At 40.0% G+C, this 17134-nt stretch overlaps 1 protein-coding gene across 1 annotated transcript in view; it reads right to left on the bottom strand.

Moving 5' to 3' along the window:
* Nucleotides 1-17134, bottom strand: part of LOC135468136 (soluble guanylate cyclase 88E-like) — a 99894-nt gene that overhangs the window by 23677 nt on the left and 59083 nt on the right. Inside the window, 3 exon segments of the mRNA XM_064746218.1 lie at nt 2765-2894; nt 5458-5654; nt 8865-9017. Of these exon segments, the coding sequence (XP_064602288.1) occupies nt 2765-2894; nt 5458-5654; nt 8865-9017 (480 nt within the window).

The following is a 17134-nucleotide window of genomic DNA, read 5'->3' as shown; positions in this document are numbered from 1 at the left end:
AAAAAATATATATCATGGAAACAGAGCCAATATCAGACAAACTTGAGAGCAGTCATGAGTAAATTAAAGATAGCCTCGTACCTTGTCAAATCCCTGGGGCGCGTTCTCGGCTAGGTGAAGTGGTATCTAGTGTTTGTTTAACGCAACACACCAAGACAAAGAAGTAAATCACCAAACTTTGGCAAGTTACTAACAGACTGTACAAGTGGTTTTAAAGGGATGTTCAACTTTATAAACAACATCATGAACCACTTATTTCACCACCAATGACCTACACAGTGACCATGGACCCTTTGACGACAATCCTTGGTTTGTTGTATTGATTGTACATTATGTGGAGTACATGTACAATATACACGTAAAGTGTATTTTTGATTTTAGTGAACTAGACTTTACACTTGCTTTGTTTCAAAAATTTTGTGATGTGAAAGATGGTTCTATTTTTAGCTTATCAGCACATGTAGTATCAGTCCCATCGGTCAAGGAGAATCGAAATATTTGTTCATCACTTGACAAATTTGACAGCAAGTGTGAGTACAACTCAACTAAAATTCTTAAAGAAAACACGAACATTAATATATGTCAGAGGAAAGATTATTAAACACTGTCCACAAAAAATAGTTATATTCATATTTTTATAATTTTTTCAACCAAGTAGAATGCATTTGAAAGTTTGGACTCTAAGGTGGCCTTTTTTGACCATACTGGAACCAGTGACCTATTGAAATTAAGAAGCTTCAAAACCCTAAAAGTAGTTTTGTGACTATATCTCAAACAATTACAAATATAGACAAACTAGTAGCAGAATATATTTATTTATTCATATATTTGATTGGTGTTTTACGCCGTACTCAAGAATATTTCACTTCATATGACAGCCGCCAGCATTATGGTGGGAGGAAACCAGGCACGGCCTGGTGGAAACCCACAACCATCCGCAGGTTGCTGTATGCCTTCCCATGTACAGCCGGAAAGGGAGGCCAGCATGAGCTGGACTTGATCTCACAACGACCGCATAGGTGAGAGGCTCCTGGGTCGTTACGCTGTGCTAGCGCGCTAACCAACTGAGCCACAGAGGCCACCCCCCAAACTATTAAAGACCTAGAACAACAACCTTCAAATCAAATTAAACTACAACAGACAACATCCCCAACAATTTTACTACTAGATTTCAAACAGCTTTTGCAGCTTTGTAGAAAAATGACAAGAAAAGCTGTCTGAAAAGAATTTTTTAATCATCACCTACTACCTCTAATGGACTTCTAATAATAAACAAATCCTTGCCACTGTGAGAAAGAAATCAGGCAGAAATTAAAAAAACTGAAGTTGTTTAGATTTTTCTACCAACTTAAAAATGTTGCCATATTGTGGAAGAGATGACAAAACTCCAGAGCATATTGTAGTATTGGAGGGTTACATGAAGAGAGCAATATCTCCAGTCTCACATGACGGCTGTACCAGCAAAGGAAATATGCACCGATCCCCTTAAATGGGGTTCCCAAGTCCATCAAATGGGGCAATGATGAAAGGCACAGCAACTGAACAACTGCAAATGGCTCAAACTATGCAGACAGCAACTGTTCATGGCTGAATGAAAGCATATTGCACATTATGGCGTACAGAGAGAGTGTACTGTGAAAGGACTGACAACATAATAAATCGGACATTGACATAATAAAAGACAGGCTCCAACTGTCAGGAGAATGGTGACCTGACAAGAAGACAGATTGCTGGAGCAAGACATGCAGAAAGTGAATCTGCAGAGAAGGTTTGGAGATTGGGACACAAACCATCAAAGCTAATCACAGACTACACAGCCAGCCCATATTCATCAAGAGCAGTCGCCAAACTAGATGTATCTATAAAAGGTCCTATCTCACAAATTGATCTGACTTTTCACTAGAGTTGAAAGTTTAGTATGATATACTGGACATGTCGACTACAAAGGAACATCCCTGTAATCTGATTCCTTTTATTTTGTGACCAGTTATCAGTGTTTAATTGCCCAGCAGGCCCACAAAGGTGATTATCCTCTGATTATGTTATGGATGGATGACAAACCATGAGCACTAACCTCAATAAAGTCTCAATAAAATGGAATCATTGCAAATTAAAGACAGCAACTTTGTGACTAAAGGTCTTCATTAGTTAGATTTTCCTTGAAACCTACAGCTACTAATGTACCACTAACCAACCATACACAGATGAGACATAAATACATTGTGCTGGAAACAATAGTGACAAAAACATGCTTCTCTGATTCAATACCAGAAGTACATGTGCTGGAAACAATAGTGACAAAAAGATGCTTCTCTGATTCAATAGCAGAAGTACATGTGCTGGAAGCAATAGGGACAAAAACATGCTCCTCTGATCAATACCAGAAGTACATGTGCTGGAAACAATAGTGACAAAAAGATGCTTCTCTGATTCAATACCAGAAGTACATGTGCTGGAAACAATAGTGACAAAAACATGCTCCTGTGATCAACACTAGAACCAAATGTATCCTGATCCCTACTAAACACAATACTCCAGTAGGTCATGCCTGGTAATAATAATACACACCAAATTAATGCCATATTTAATAACAATCATCAAGTCATGCACCAATCAAACAGCAGGTGCCATCGACATACAACTGAAGCGACTTTCAACTGCTGTGCTTTTATAGCTTCACCCAGGGTTTTAGTGCATGCATGTCAACATGAATACAGTGGTTACAGGGGGCGAGAACAAAATCAATGTGGGGATAATGTACTACCTTGTCAATGGAGTACTCCAGCTGGGAAGCATGTTGGAAGCCGGCTAGCACCATGTCCCGACTGTTGTCATGAAGACTGAGATCATTGATGTACAGGCTTAACCCTTCCATCTCTTCTAAGCTTCCTATCCTGTGAAACAACAACAATGAGAATGACTAGAAAGTTTACATGTACACAGAAACTATATGGATTCCTCTCAAACAGGTAAAAACTGAATACTGTATACTGCATACAAATGGTACATACATTTAGGACACATTCATTCCGAAATATACATACACACATAGGGCTTGAATAAGGGCAGAATTCTAAGCTTATTATGCACATGTGTAGAGGATAAACACTTATAAATCCTGACAATACAATCCTGACAATACAAATCCTGACAACACAAATCCTGACAACACAAATCCTGACAATACAATCCTGACAATACAAATCCTGACAACACAAATCCTGACAATACAAATCCTGACAACACAAATCCCGACAACACAAATCCTGACAAGACAAATCCTGACAATACAAATCCTGACAACACAAATCCTGACAATAAAAATCATATCCTGTTGGAAATGGGAATCTGGAGCAGCTGGGAGTGGCTTTAGCAAGTTACAGTGCTAGAATTCTACATTTCTACACTGTTCTGGGTGACATTTATCATACTGGTAGAAGGCAAACTGTTGCCAGTAAACTTCATATAACACTACATCAACTCAGAGCACCTACAGCCACTTATCGACACCAAGGAACTGACTTAAAGCAAAGGGAATCTTGCCAAGAAAATTTCACCTGTACAATAGTGTTCAAGTTTTATGAGAGTGACTGAGTGCTTGAGGTTTAACCTCGTACTTAATAAGTTTTCAGTCATATGACGACGAAGGAGTCCTTAGACTCCTCACTGCAGGACAGTTTTCCATCACTTTTTATCTAGGGTTGCTTCCCTGAGATGACTTACTGAAGGAAGGCAAGTAGGCTACCCCACTTGAGCCATTATACTGATACAGATCAACCGGTCGTTGCACTATCTCCTTAATGCTGAACGCTAAGCGAGGAAGTTACAACTTCCTCTTTTACAGCCTTAAGTGTGACCCTACCCAGGAATGACCCTGGATCTACCGCTCATGAAGCAGACACTCTACCAACTGAGTCATCTAGGCCAGTCAGTTTTATAGGTAAAATAAACATACAGCATAGGTCTTGTCATAGTCAGAGATACACTGAGGGCTTGTATCTGTCTCATGTGATAGTTACAACGCAAAAATCATCAGATGATATATCAGCCTGAATCATTCGGAATGCATATTACTGCTGACCCAACTGCACCCCTCCCTAAACAGCTCATCTGCCTGGAGTAGCATTACTGACAGAATATACTGGCCAAATGTAACCCTAATATATAGCATTATTCATGGCCCTTTGGTTCATGCCTAAAATCACTGTTCAAACCTGTACACACACGTACATGTACTACCTCATCTAGGATATTGCCATCAAAAACACATCCCACACCCACAAAATTCTCGAAACAAAGCTTAAGATAATCTGGAGCTAAGATGTGATTGCCCCCAGTGAAGCATCCAAGGCCTCATTTAAATTTGTGACGCCTGCGATGTGCGAATTGTTGCTTTTGTGTTTTTTGTACATGTATAACTTTGTCTTATGTCATGGCATGTCGTCAAAGAATATCAAAATATATCACAGGCACAGGCCACGATGTACAGTTTGCTGTCAGAACGTACATGGTATCACAGGCACAGATCACGATGTACAGTTTGCTGTCAGAACGTACATGGTATCACAGGCACAGGCCACGATGTACAGTTTGCTGTCAGAACGTACATGGTATCACAGGCACAGATCACGATGTACAGTTTGCTGTCAGAACGTACATGGTATCACAGGCACAGGCCACGATGTACAGTTTGCTGTCAGAACGTACATGGTATCACAGGCACAGGCCACGATGTACAGTTTGCTGTCAGAACGTACATGGTCTCACAGGCACAGATCACGATGTACAGTTTGCTGTCAGAACGTACATGGTATCACAGGCACAGATCACGATGTACAGTTTGCTGTCAGAACGTACATGGTATCACAGGCACAGATCACGATGTACAGTTTGCTGTCAGAACGTACATGGTATCACAGGCACAGATCACGATGTACAGTTTGCTGTCAGAACGTACATGGTATCACAGGCACAAGTCACGACGTACAGTTTGCTGTCAGAACGTACATGGTATCACAGGCACAGGCCACGATGTACAGTTTGCTGTCAGAACGTACATGGTATCACAGGCACAGATCACGATGTACAGTTTGCTGTCAGAACGTACATGGTATCACAGGCACAGGCCACGATGTACAGTTTGCTGTCAGAACGTACATGGTATCACAGGCACAGATCACGATGTACAGTTTGCTGTCAGAACGTACATGGTATCACAGGCACAAGTCACAACATAAAGTTTGCTGTCAGAATGCACATGGTATCACAGGCACAAGTCACAACATACAGTTTCTTGTCAGAACGTACATGGGATCACAGGCACAAGTCACGACGTACAGTTTCTTGTCAGAACGTACATGGTATCACAGGCACAAGTCACAACATACAGTTTCTTGTCAGAACGTACATGGTATCACAGGCACAAGTCACAACATACAGTTTCATGTCAGAACTTACAACGGTGTGCACAGAAAGGCGACAGAATGCCAGTCGTCTATGGCTTTCATCTGCCCCCTGAGTATAACTGTCCGTCTTGCTAGGGCCCTATGGTCAGGGGCGCTCCTACACTGACACACGGCCTCTTTGGTCAAGGGACACAACTTCAAACTTGTCTGTGTCTCTAGCTCAAACACCACCTTCTGTAGGCACAACACCTGTCAGGAAAAACAAAAATATAACCTTAGTCAGCTGGAAAATGGATGTAATTCTCTCGTACAGAAGCACAACTTGAACAACACTACTTGACTTGTACACAAATCTACTGCAAAGCCCACAAACTACATGTACTTGACTCATACACAAATCTACACCAAACTTTACACTCTACTTGACTTGTACACAAATCTACTGCAAAGCTCACAAACTACATGTACTTGACTCATACACAAATCTACACCAAACTTTACACTCTACTTGACTTGTACACAAATCTACTGCAAATCCCACGCACTACATGTACTTGATTTATACACAAACCTACACCAAACTTTACACTCTACTTGACTTGTACACAAATCTACTGCAAAGCTCACAAACTACATGTACTTGACTCACACATAAATCTACACCAAACTTTACACTCTACTTGACTTGTACACAAATCTACTGCAAAGCTCACAAACTACATGTACTTGACTCATACACAAATCTACACCAAACTTTACACTCTACTTGACTTGTACACAAATCTACTGCAAAGCTCACAAACTACATGTACTTGACTCATACACAAATCTACACCAAACTTTACACTCTACTTGACTTGTACACAAATCTACTGCAAATCCCACGCACTACATGTACTTGATTTATACACAAACCTACACCAAACTTTACACTCTACTTGACTTGTACACAAATCTACTGCAAAGCTCACAAACTACATGTACTTGACTCACACATAAATCTACACCAAACTTTACACTCTACTTGACTTGTACACAAATCTACTGCAAAGCTCACAAACTACATGTACTTGACTCATACACAAATCTACACCAAACTTTACTCTACTTGACTTGTACACAAATCTACTGCAAAGCTCACAAACTACATGTACTTGACTCATACATAAATCTACACCAAACTTTACACTCTACTTGACTTGTACACAAATCTACTGCAAAGCCCACGCACTACATGTTCTTGACTCATACACAAATCTACACCAAACTTTACACTCTACTTGACTTGTACACAAATCTACTGCAAAGCTCACAAACTACATGTACTTGATTCATACACAAATCTACACCAAACTTTACACTCTACTTGACTTGTACACAAATCTACTGCAAATCCCACGCACTACATGTACTTGATTTATACACAAACCTACACCAAACTTTACACTCTACTTGACTTGTACACAAATCTACTGCAAAGCTCACAAACTACATGTACTTGACTCACACATAAATCTACACCAAACTTTACACTCTACTTGACTTGTACACAAATCTACTGCAAAGCTCACAAACTACATGTACTTGACTCATACACAAATCTACACCAAACTTTACACTCTCCTTGACTTGTACACAAATCTACTGCAAAGCCCACAAACTACATGTACTTGACTCATACACAAATCTACAACAGACTTTACACTCTACTTGACTTGTACACAAATCTACTGCAAAGCTCACAAACTACATGTACTTGACTCATACATAAATCTTCACCAAACTTTACACTCTACTTGACTTGTACACAAATCTACTGCAAAGCCCACAAACTACATGTACTTGATTCATACATAAATCTACACCAAACTTTACACTCTACTTGGCTTGTACACAAATCTACTGCAAAGCTCACAAACTACATGTACTTGACTCATACATAAATCTACACCAAACTTTACACTCTACTTGACTTGTACACAAATCTACTGCAAAGCTCACAAACTACATGTACTTGACTCATACACAAATCTACACCAAACTTTACTCTACTTGACTTGTACACAAATCTACTGCAAAGCCCACGTACTACATGTACTTGACTCATACACAAATCTACACCAAACTTTACACTCTACTTGACTTGTACACAAATCTACTGCAAAGCCCACGCACTACATGTACTTGATTCATACACAAATCTACACCAAACTTTACACTCTACTTGACTTGTACACAAATCTACTGCAAAGCTCACAAACTACATGTACTTGACTCACACATAAATCTACACCAAACTTTACACTCTACTTGACCTGTACACAAATCTACTGCAAAGCTCACAAACTACATGTACTTGACTCATACAAAAATCTACACCAAACTTTACACTCTACTTGATTTGTACACAAATCTACTGCAAAGCCCACGCACTACATGTACTTGACTCATACACAAATCTACACCAAACTTTACTCTACTTGACTTGTACACAAATCTACTGCAAAGCCCACGTACTACATGTACTTGACTCATACACAAATCTACACCAAACTTTACACTCTACTTGACTTGTACACAAATCTACTGCAAAGCCCACGCACTACATGTACTTGATTCATACACAAATCTACACCAAACTTTACACTCTACTTGACTTGTACACAAATCTACTGCAAAGCTCACAAACTACATGTACTTGACTCACACATAAATCTACACCAAACTTTACACTCTACTTGACCTGTACACAAATCTACTGCAAAGCTCACAAACTACATGTACTTGACTCATACAAAAATCTACACCAAACTTTACACTCTACTTGATTTGTATACAAATCTACTGCAAAGCCCACGCACTACATGTACTTGACTCATACACAAATCTACACCAAACTTTACACTCTACTTGATTTGTACGTAAATCTACTGCAAAGCCCACCAACTACATGTACTTGACTCATACACAAATCTACACCAAACTTTTTTCACACTCTACTTGACTTGTACACAAAATTACTACAAAGTTTACACATTTCTTGACTGGTACACAAATCTACTGAAAAGCTTACTCACCACTTTACTGACCTGCACAAAAATCTACTGCAAAGCTTTAGTTCCAGTCTACTTCACTTGCACACAAATCTATTACAAAGCTTTACAATTCTATTTGACTTGCACAATATATATTATAATATATACTATATATAACAGTATTCAGTATCACCATTTGACTTGAACAAATTTTTTGCACAATTTAATGAGCAGCTATTTGACTTTTGACTCTCTAACCTCTCTACTATCCTTGCACAAATCTATTGCAAACCTTTACTTGACCTCCGTATAAGACTATGCCTGGCACAACTTTACATGATGAGTACAAAACCACTGCACAACTGTACACATGCTGTGTGTGACCAATGTACAAAGAAAATCATCTAATACTGCTGAGACTTACATTATCCCACGTGAAAGACATGACAGGTCGCCGCAAGTGGAACCTCTCCGTGACATCTGTGCCCACCAGGTGGCTCTGAAACAGCCGAAGTAAACTGGGGCCCACATTCTGTATGTGCATGGTGTGGTCAAACACAAGGCAAAATGGAAACACCTGCCAATCAAATCAAAGAACACCATTTTCAGATCCAAAAAAAAAAAACAAACCTCTGTCAAAAAATTGATGAGAAATTTGTTTTTGCAAGGTAAAGACATGGAGACTGTACACATCACTGTAGGAGTCCAACATTTCAAAAACTGTATTCTAATGCCAGTTTTGCTGATCATGAAAACAATCCAAACTGATCCCTGAAACCAAAGTGCACACACAAGAGCCTGTTCTGAAAACAAGCAGCCCAGGATATGCCACCAGCTAAAATCATTGATGTTCATACAGCTGAATGTATATAATTTATGTACATGTATATATAAAGGTATAACAAGTAAGATCAGTTTTTCCATTCTAAACGTTATATGTGATATATACTCTCTACTTGTACATGTAGTTATATCAATAACTCCATCACTGACAAATAAATGCACCAGTTACAGCTATTCTAACTCTATACTAAATAAGGACAATATTATAATTACCATTACAGTTACTGTCACTGTACATCAACCTTATTAAGTGTACATACTAGTATCTTAAAAATAATCCTCATAGTCAATATCTTATGTGTACTGTCCAAAATTACATGTAACCATGACATTTTACGCTGACGGTCATACCAATCTCCGTCACTAGAGGGTAAATTACACTGCTGGCCGGTTGTGCACTCTTATGAAGAGAACAGTAGTTCCAACTACCGTAACTCCACGACCAGAGTTATTCTGCAGCTAAATAGATATGTGGACAAAATTGCTTCCCGATAAATACCTAGATACCCTATCAACAGACAATTTCTTCAATGAGTCGACTTAAAATGGGTTTATGATGGTATTACAAACATGGAACATTAATGTCAAGTGATAAAGTACAACCTCAAATCACCTGGATGATTCACCCAGATGCCATGCTGGAACTTTTTCAGTACAATGGTGCCTGCCTGTACACCAGCAATCAGTAATATGGTGCCTGACTGAACACCAGTAATCAGTACTATGGCACCTGACTGAACACCAGCAATCAGTACTATGATGCCTGCCTGTACACCAACAATCAGTACTATGATGCCTGACCAAACACCAGCAAGCAGTACTATGGCGCCTGCCTGAACACCAGCAATCAGTACTATGGTGCCTGTCTGAACACCAGCAATCAGTACTATGGCGCCTGTCTGTACACCAGCAATCAGTATTATGATGCCTGACCAAACACCAGCAATCAGTACTATGGCGCCTACCTGAACACCAGCAATCAGTACTATGGTGCCTGTCTGAACACCAGCAATCAGTACTATGGCGCCTGTCTATACACCAGCAATCAGTACTATGGTGCCTGTCTGAACATCAGCAATCAGTACTATGGCGCCTGTCTGAACACCAGCAATCAGTACAATGGCGCCTGAATGAACACCAGCAATCAGTGCTATGGTGACTACCTTAACATCAGCAATCAGTACTATGGTGCCTGACTGAACACCAGCAATCAGTAATATGGTGCCTGTCTGAACACCAGCAATCAGTACTATGGTGCCTGACTGAACACCAGTAATCAGTACTATGGCGCCTGCCTGAACACCAGCAATCAGTACTATGGTGCCTGTCTGAACACCAGCAATCAGTACAATGGTGCCCGAATGAACACCAGCAATCAGTGCTATGGTGACTACCTTAACATCAGCAATCAGTACTATGATGCCTGCCTGTACACCAGCAATCAGTACTATGGTGCCTGACTGAACACCAGCAATCAGTAATATGGTGCCTGTCTGAACACCAGCAATCAGTACTATGGTGCCTGACTGAACACCAGTAATCAGTAATATGATGCCTGTCTGAACACCAGCAATCAGGACTATGGTGCCTACCTGAACACCACCAATCAGTACTATGGCGCCTGCCTGAACACCAGTAATCAGTACTATGGTGACTACATTAACATCAGCAATCAGTACGATGGTGCCTGCCTGAACACCAGCAATCAGTACTATGGTGCCTGTCTGAACACCAGCAATCAGTACTATGGCGCCTGCCTGAACACCAGTAATCAGTACTATGGTGACTACCTTAACATCAGCAATCAGTACTATGATACCTGCCTGTACACCAACAATCAGTACTATGGTGACTACCTTAACATCAGCAATCAGTACTATGGTGCCTGACTGTACACCAGTAATCAGTAATATGGTGCCTGTCTGAACACCAGTAATCAGTACTATGGCGACTGCCTGAACACCAGCAATCAGTACTATGGTGACTACATTAACATCAGCAATCAGTACGATGGTGCCTGCCTGAACACCAGCAATCAGTACTATGGTGCCTGTCTGAACACCAGCAATCAGTACTATGGCGCCTGCCTGAACACCAGTAATCAGTACTATGGTGACTACCTTAACATCAGCAATCAGTACTATGATGCCTGCCTGTACACCAACAATCAGTACTATGGTGACTACCTTAACATCAGCAATCAGTACTATGGTGCCTGACTGTACACCAGTAATCAGTAATATGGTGCCTGTCTGAACACCAGCAATCAGTACTATGATGCCTGCCTGTACACCAGCAATCAGTACTATGATGCCTGACTAAACACCAGTAATCAGTACTATGGCACCTGACTGAACACCAGCAATCAGTACTATGATGCCTGCCTGTACACCAGCAATCAGTACTATGATGCCTGACCAAACACCAGCAAGCAGTACTATGGCGCCTGCCTGAACACCAGCAATCAGTACTATGGTGCCTGTCTGAACACCAGCAATCAGTACTATGGCGCCTGTCTGTACACCAGCAATCAGTACTATGATGCCTGACCAAACACCAGCAATCAGTACTATGGCGCCTGCCTGAACACCAGCAATCAGTAATATGGTGCCTGTCTGAACACCAGCAATCAGTACTATGGCACCTGTCTGTACACCAGCAATCAGTACTATGGTGCCTGTCTGAACATCAGCAATCAGTACTATGGCGCCTGTCTGAACACCAGCAATCACTACAATGGCGCCTGCCTGAACACCAGCAATCAGTGCTATGGTGACTACCTTAACATCAGCAATCAGTACTATGGTGCCTGACTGAACACCAGCAATCAGTAATATGGTGCCTGTCTGAACACCAGCAATCAGTACTATGGTGCCTGACTGAACACCAGTAATCAGTAATATGGTGCCTGTCTGAACATCAGCAATCAGGACTATGGTGCCTGCCTGAACACCACCAATCAGTACTATGGTGACTACCTTAACATCAGCAATCAGTACTATGGTGCCTGACTGAACACCAGCAATCAGTACTATGGTGACTACCTTAACATCAGCAATCAGTACTATGGCGCCTGTCTGAACACCAGTAATCAGTACAATGGCGCCTGCCTGAACACCAGCAATCAGTACTGGCGCCTGCCTGAACACCAGCAATCAGTACTGGCACCTGCCTGAACACCAACAATATTAACATGTACCAGAGAATAGGAATATCAATTACCTGGCATGTGTACTGTGTATAGCCAGCGCGCTGATTGGCACCCGCTGTCTGCAGATTGCCACATGTAACATTTACACATGAACATATTTTTGTTGATATGAAGACAAGATTTCACCTGTGGAATAAGCCTAACGCGATCCATGTTTGTTATATACGGTATACCTGCACATGTACAGCTTTATCCGACAGATGAGAACTTGGTTCAAAAAGACACATGTAGTCTAGCCCTGATCACTCCACCTTTAAACACCTCATGCTTGGCAAATATTCTCAGACTTTAGTATAAATTAAACCATCAGCTTACTACAGGGACCTGGACATCAGCGATGTTGGAAAGTCCCCAGTAATTCTAATCGTGTGAAGTCTGTCTGGCTCGTGTCAAATAACCCGCTTAAATCTCTGCCATCATGTCTGGCTACTGCCACGGGAGAATGCCAACGTATTACATGGGATATATTTTCACACTCAGGTGTTAGAAAACGGACTATCTACCTGGATAAGTAACAGTCAGCGTAAAACTTAAACATTCTAATTCAGACTAAACTTTTGACAAATTAATTAATTATTAATTAATTATGGATTTATGACCAGTTAAACAATGACCAGTTAAACAATGACCAGTTAAACTGTCCACAGAGATTTGCTTCCTAAAGGTATGTGTAGACTGCTTTCTCCCAAAACAGGGACAAATTGTACTCTCTAGAAAGATTATCATTGTTATACAAACATAATGGACTTAAACCTCCAACTGAAAGGAAAAAAAACTATAGAAGCTATTTGTAAAACTACATGAATGTTTTTTTCATAAATTACCTCTATACTTACAGTTCATTTGGATAATCACTCCTCATGCACACAAAATAAGTTATTTCAACATGAAATACAGTATACAGGACTGTGAGAAGTCATGAGAGCCCAGAGATACATGTACCTCATCAGTTAGAGATGTCACAAAACTGCAGCAGCCAATGAACAAAAAATTGTATCTAACCTGCCTAGCTCAACCCTCAAGATACACCTCTGACCTCAGACACAACACACAACAATGGCTTAGATACATCTACATCAATATACACAGTATATACTCAACCAAGGCTTTAGAACCAAAAATGTCAAAATGACACCAACAATACCACTTTCCAAAAATATAACAAAATCTTGTCTGACGTACTTGGTCCACAAAGCCCACATTACAACAATATCACAAAATCTTGTCTGACGTACTTGGTCCACAAAGCCCACATTACAACAATATCACAAAATCTTGTCTGACGTACTTGGTCCACAAAGCCCACATTACAACAATATAACAAAATCTTGTCTGATGTACTCGGTCCACAAAGCCCACATTACAACAATATAACAAAATCTTGTCTGACGTACTTGGTCCACAAAGCCCACATTACAACAATATAACAAAATCTTGTCTGACGTACTCGGTCCACAAAGCCCACATTACAACAATATAACAAAATCTTGTCTGACATACTTGGTCCACAAAGCCCACAATACAAATAAAACATTTCACATCATATTATTCAAGCTAAAAAAAAATCTAAAAAGAAAAAAGTAAACATCATCAGGGGTATAGTGTTCTAAGTTATTCCAGTAAGGTTTTGACTTAACCATTAGTTAACCATTTACTGATGAACAGTACCATTCCTGTTGAGGACAGAAGTTTTCCGCTTAAATCTCTGCCATCATGTCTGGCTACTGCCACGGGAGAATGCCAACGTATTACATGGGATATATTTTCACACTCAGGTGTTAGAAAACGGACTATCTACCTGGATAAGTAACAGTCAGCGTAAAACTTAAACATTCTAATTCAGACTAAACTTTTGACAAATTAATTAATTATTAATTAATTATGGATTTATGACCAGTTAAACAATGACCAGTTAAACAATGACCAGTTAAACTGTCCACAGAGATTTGCTTCCTAAAGGTATGTGTAAACTGCTTTCTCCCAAAACAGGGACAAATTGTACTCTCTAGAAAGATTATCATTGTTATACAAACATAATGGACTTAAACCTCCAACTGAAAGGAAAAAAAACTAAAGAAGCTATTTGTAAAACTACATGAATGTTTTTTTCATAAATTACCTCTATACTTACAGTTCATTTGAATAATCACTCCTCATGCACACAAAATAAGTTATTCCAACATGAAATACAGTATACAGGACTGTGAGAAGTCATGAGAGCCCAGAGATACATGTACCTCATCAGTTAGAGATGTCACAAAACTGCAGCAGCCAATGAACAAAAAATTGTATCTAACCTGCCTAGCCCAACCCTCAAGATACACCTCTGACCTCAGACACAACACACAACAATGGCTTAGATACATCTACATCAATATACACAGTATATACTCAACCAAGGCTTTAGAACCAAAAATGTCAAAATGACACCAACAATACCACTTTCCAAAAATATAACAAAATCTTGTCTGACGTACTTGGTCCACAAAGCCCAATTACAACAATATCACAAAATCTTGTCTGACGTACTTGGTCCACAAAGCCCACATTACAACAATATCACAAAATCTTGTCTGACGTACTTGGTCCACAAAGCCCACATTACAACAATATAACAAAATCTTGTCTGATGTACTCGGTCCACAAAGCCCACATTACAACAATATAACAAAATCTTGTCTGACGTACTTGGTCCACAAAACCCACATTACAACAACAATATAACAAAATCTTGTCTGACGTACTTGGTCCACAAAGCCCACATTACAACAATATAACAAAATCTTGTCTGACGTACTCGGTCCACAAAGCCCACATTACAACAATATAACAAAATCTTGTCTGACATACTTGGTCCACAAAGCCCACAATACAAATAAAACATTTCACATCATATTATTCAAGCTAAAAAAAAATCTAAAAAGAAAAAAGTAAACATCATCAGGGGTATAGTGTTCTAAGTTATTCCAGTAAGGTTTTGACTTAACCATTAGTTAACCATTTACTGATGAACAGTACCATTCCTGTTGAGGACAGAAGTTTTCACAAGTCCGTCGAGAGCTGCGAGACAGAAACTGGTCTGTTGCTCCCTATTATAGTGAGGCTGGGTATTCGTCTGCTTATCACAGAGAGGGCCCAGCAGCCAGACAGCTAGTACCCCTGCCACCCACTGACTCCATCAGTTAAGCCAGCACTTTTTCAGCCAGCTAAACACCCTCAGCTTTCCTTGTCAGACAATCAATAATTACTGTTATTGAGGCCTTGCACATTAAGCCAAGCTTATGGTCGCAAACAACTTGTAGCAATCATTAACCCACTAATCACAATGTCAAGCACATGATCCGCAGTCAGTCTATAAGGGATCAAAACCCTATCACAACAGTGGCTCGTCCAAGGTAACCTCATACATTGTCCAATCTACAAACTAATGTCTTCTTTAAGAAGCAGTTGGAGCTTGGAGAAGATGAAACAGGAACACTTTTCACTGGTAACAGCTTCTAGAATTTAACTTAATATAACTCCATGTCAAAGACATTTCCAAAGTGTTTGAAATTTGAGATAAACAAAAGCCATGAAGTGTCTGTTGGTCTATGAATAGACAATATTAAAGAGCATGTAGTGGAATGTGATTAGCAGCAGATAACAGGCAGTAACACACCTGCCAACGAGACCGCCCATACAAATGATGATGGTAGATGTATCTGATCACTCCATAATAGCCTGTAAGGCCAGTTTATAACCGGCTTCAGTATGATGAGAGACATTCAGAATGAACCCTATGTGTAAACACAGATGTCTAGGTAGTAAGCAGATTGCTTCCTACATGCACTGTTACATTTTCTCAATGACAAGACAAAGTGGCCATATATTCCACATACTGTACAAACCATTACATCAAGGCCATAATCATTGCCTCGAGTTTACTTTTTAGTATGGCCGAAAAGTTGTTTTATGGAATCAGAGAGAAAAAAAGAAGATTCTTTGACACTTCAGCCTCATGGATCACCCTCAATCCAACTCACTGATTTCCGGCATTTTGGTGAGGTGCCAGCAGATTCCGTTTTGCCAAACCCTTACAATCACACCTGTTGGCAGCAAACCGCAATTATACCCTCAGAAATAAGAGGTATAAATTAGAGCCGCCACTTACTCTTTGTCAACCTTCCAGACACATCCATCAAAACTTCATCAAAACTCTCAAAGCGTCCAATTATCTGGTAAAATTCTGGCCTTACATATTATGTACACTTATATACACTTATGTATATGTCTATTATACATGCAATACACTGCTGCAGTCCTGGATGTACACATATGTATGAACCAGCTGTCATCAGGTAATGGTATCTCCCCTGGTATCTACACTCAACCTACTGTATATCACAGCTGACTAGTACTACAGCATTGCTTCTTCGTATATCTATTCTCTCTTTGGTATTAGTCTTTGGTATTATCTTCTGACCTTCTGGACATGTCTTGTAGATAGGTCAGCTTAATAATTAGATAAACTGCTCAACCAGAAAAAAACACAAGAAAGGGCTCTAATGTAGAGTAAGAGAAAAGGAGAGAAACTGGATTCCAACGGTCAGTCCGAGCTGAGCACTGCTTGACCACACCAGCAGGAGGTGCCATATCCTTCA

Source organism: Liolophura sinensis, chromosome 6, assembly GCF_032854445.1.
Source record: "Liolophura sinensis isolate JHLJ2023 chromosome 6, CUHK_Ljap_v2, whole genome shotgun sequence".
In the NCBI taxonomy this organism is placed as follows: Eukaryota; Metazoa; Mollusca; class Polyplacophora; order Chitonida; family Chitonidae; genus Liolophura; species Liolophura sinensis.
This window is presented reverse-complemented; position numbering and strand designations above follow the sequence as displayed.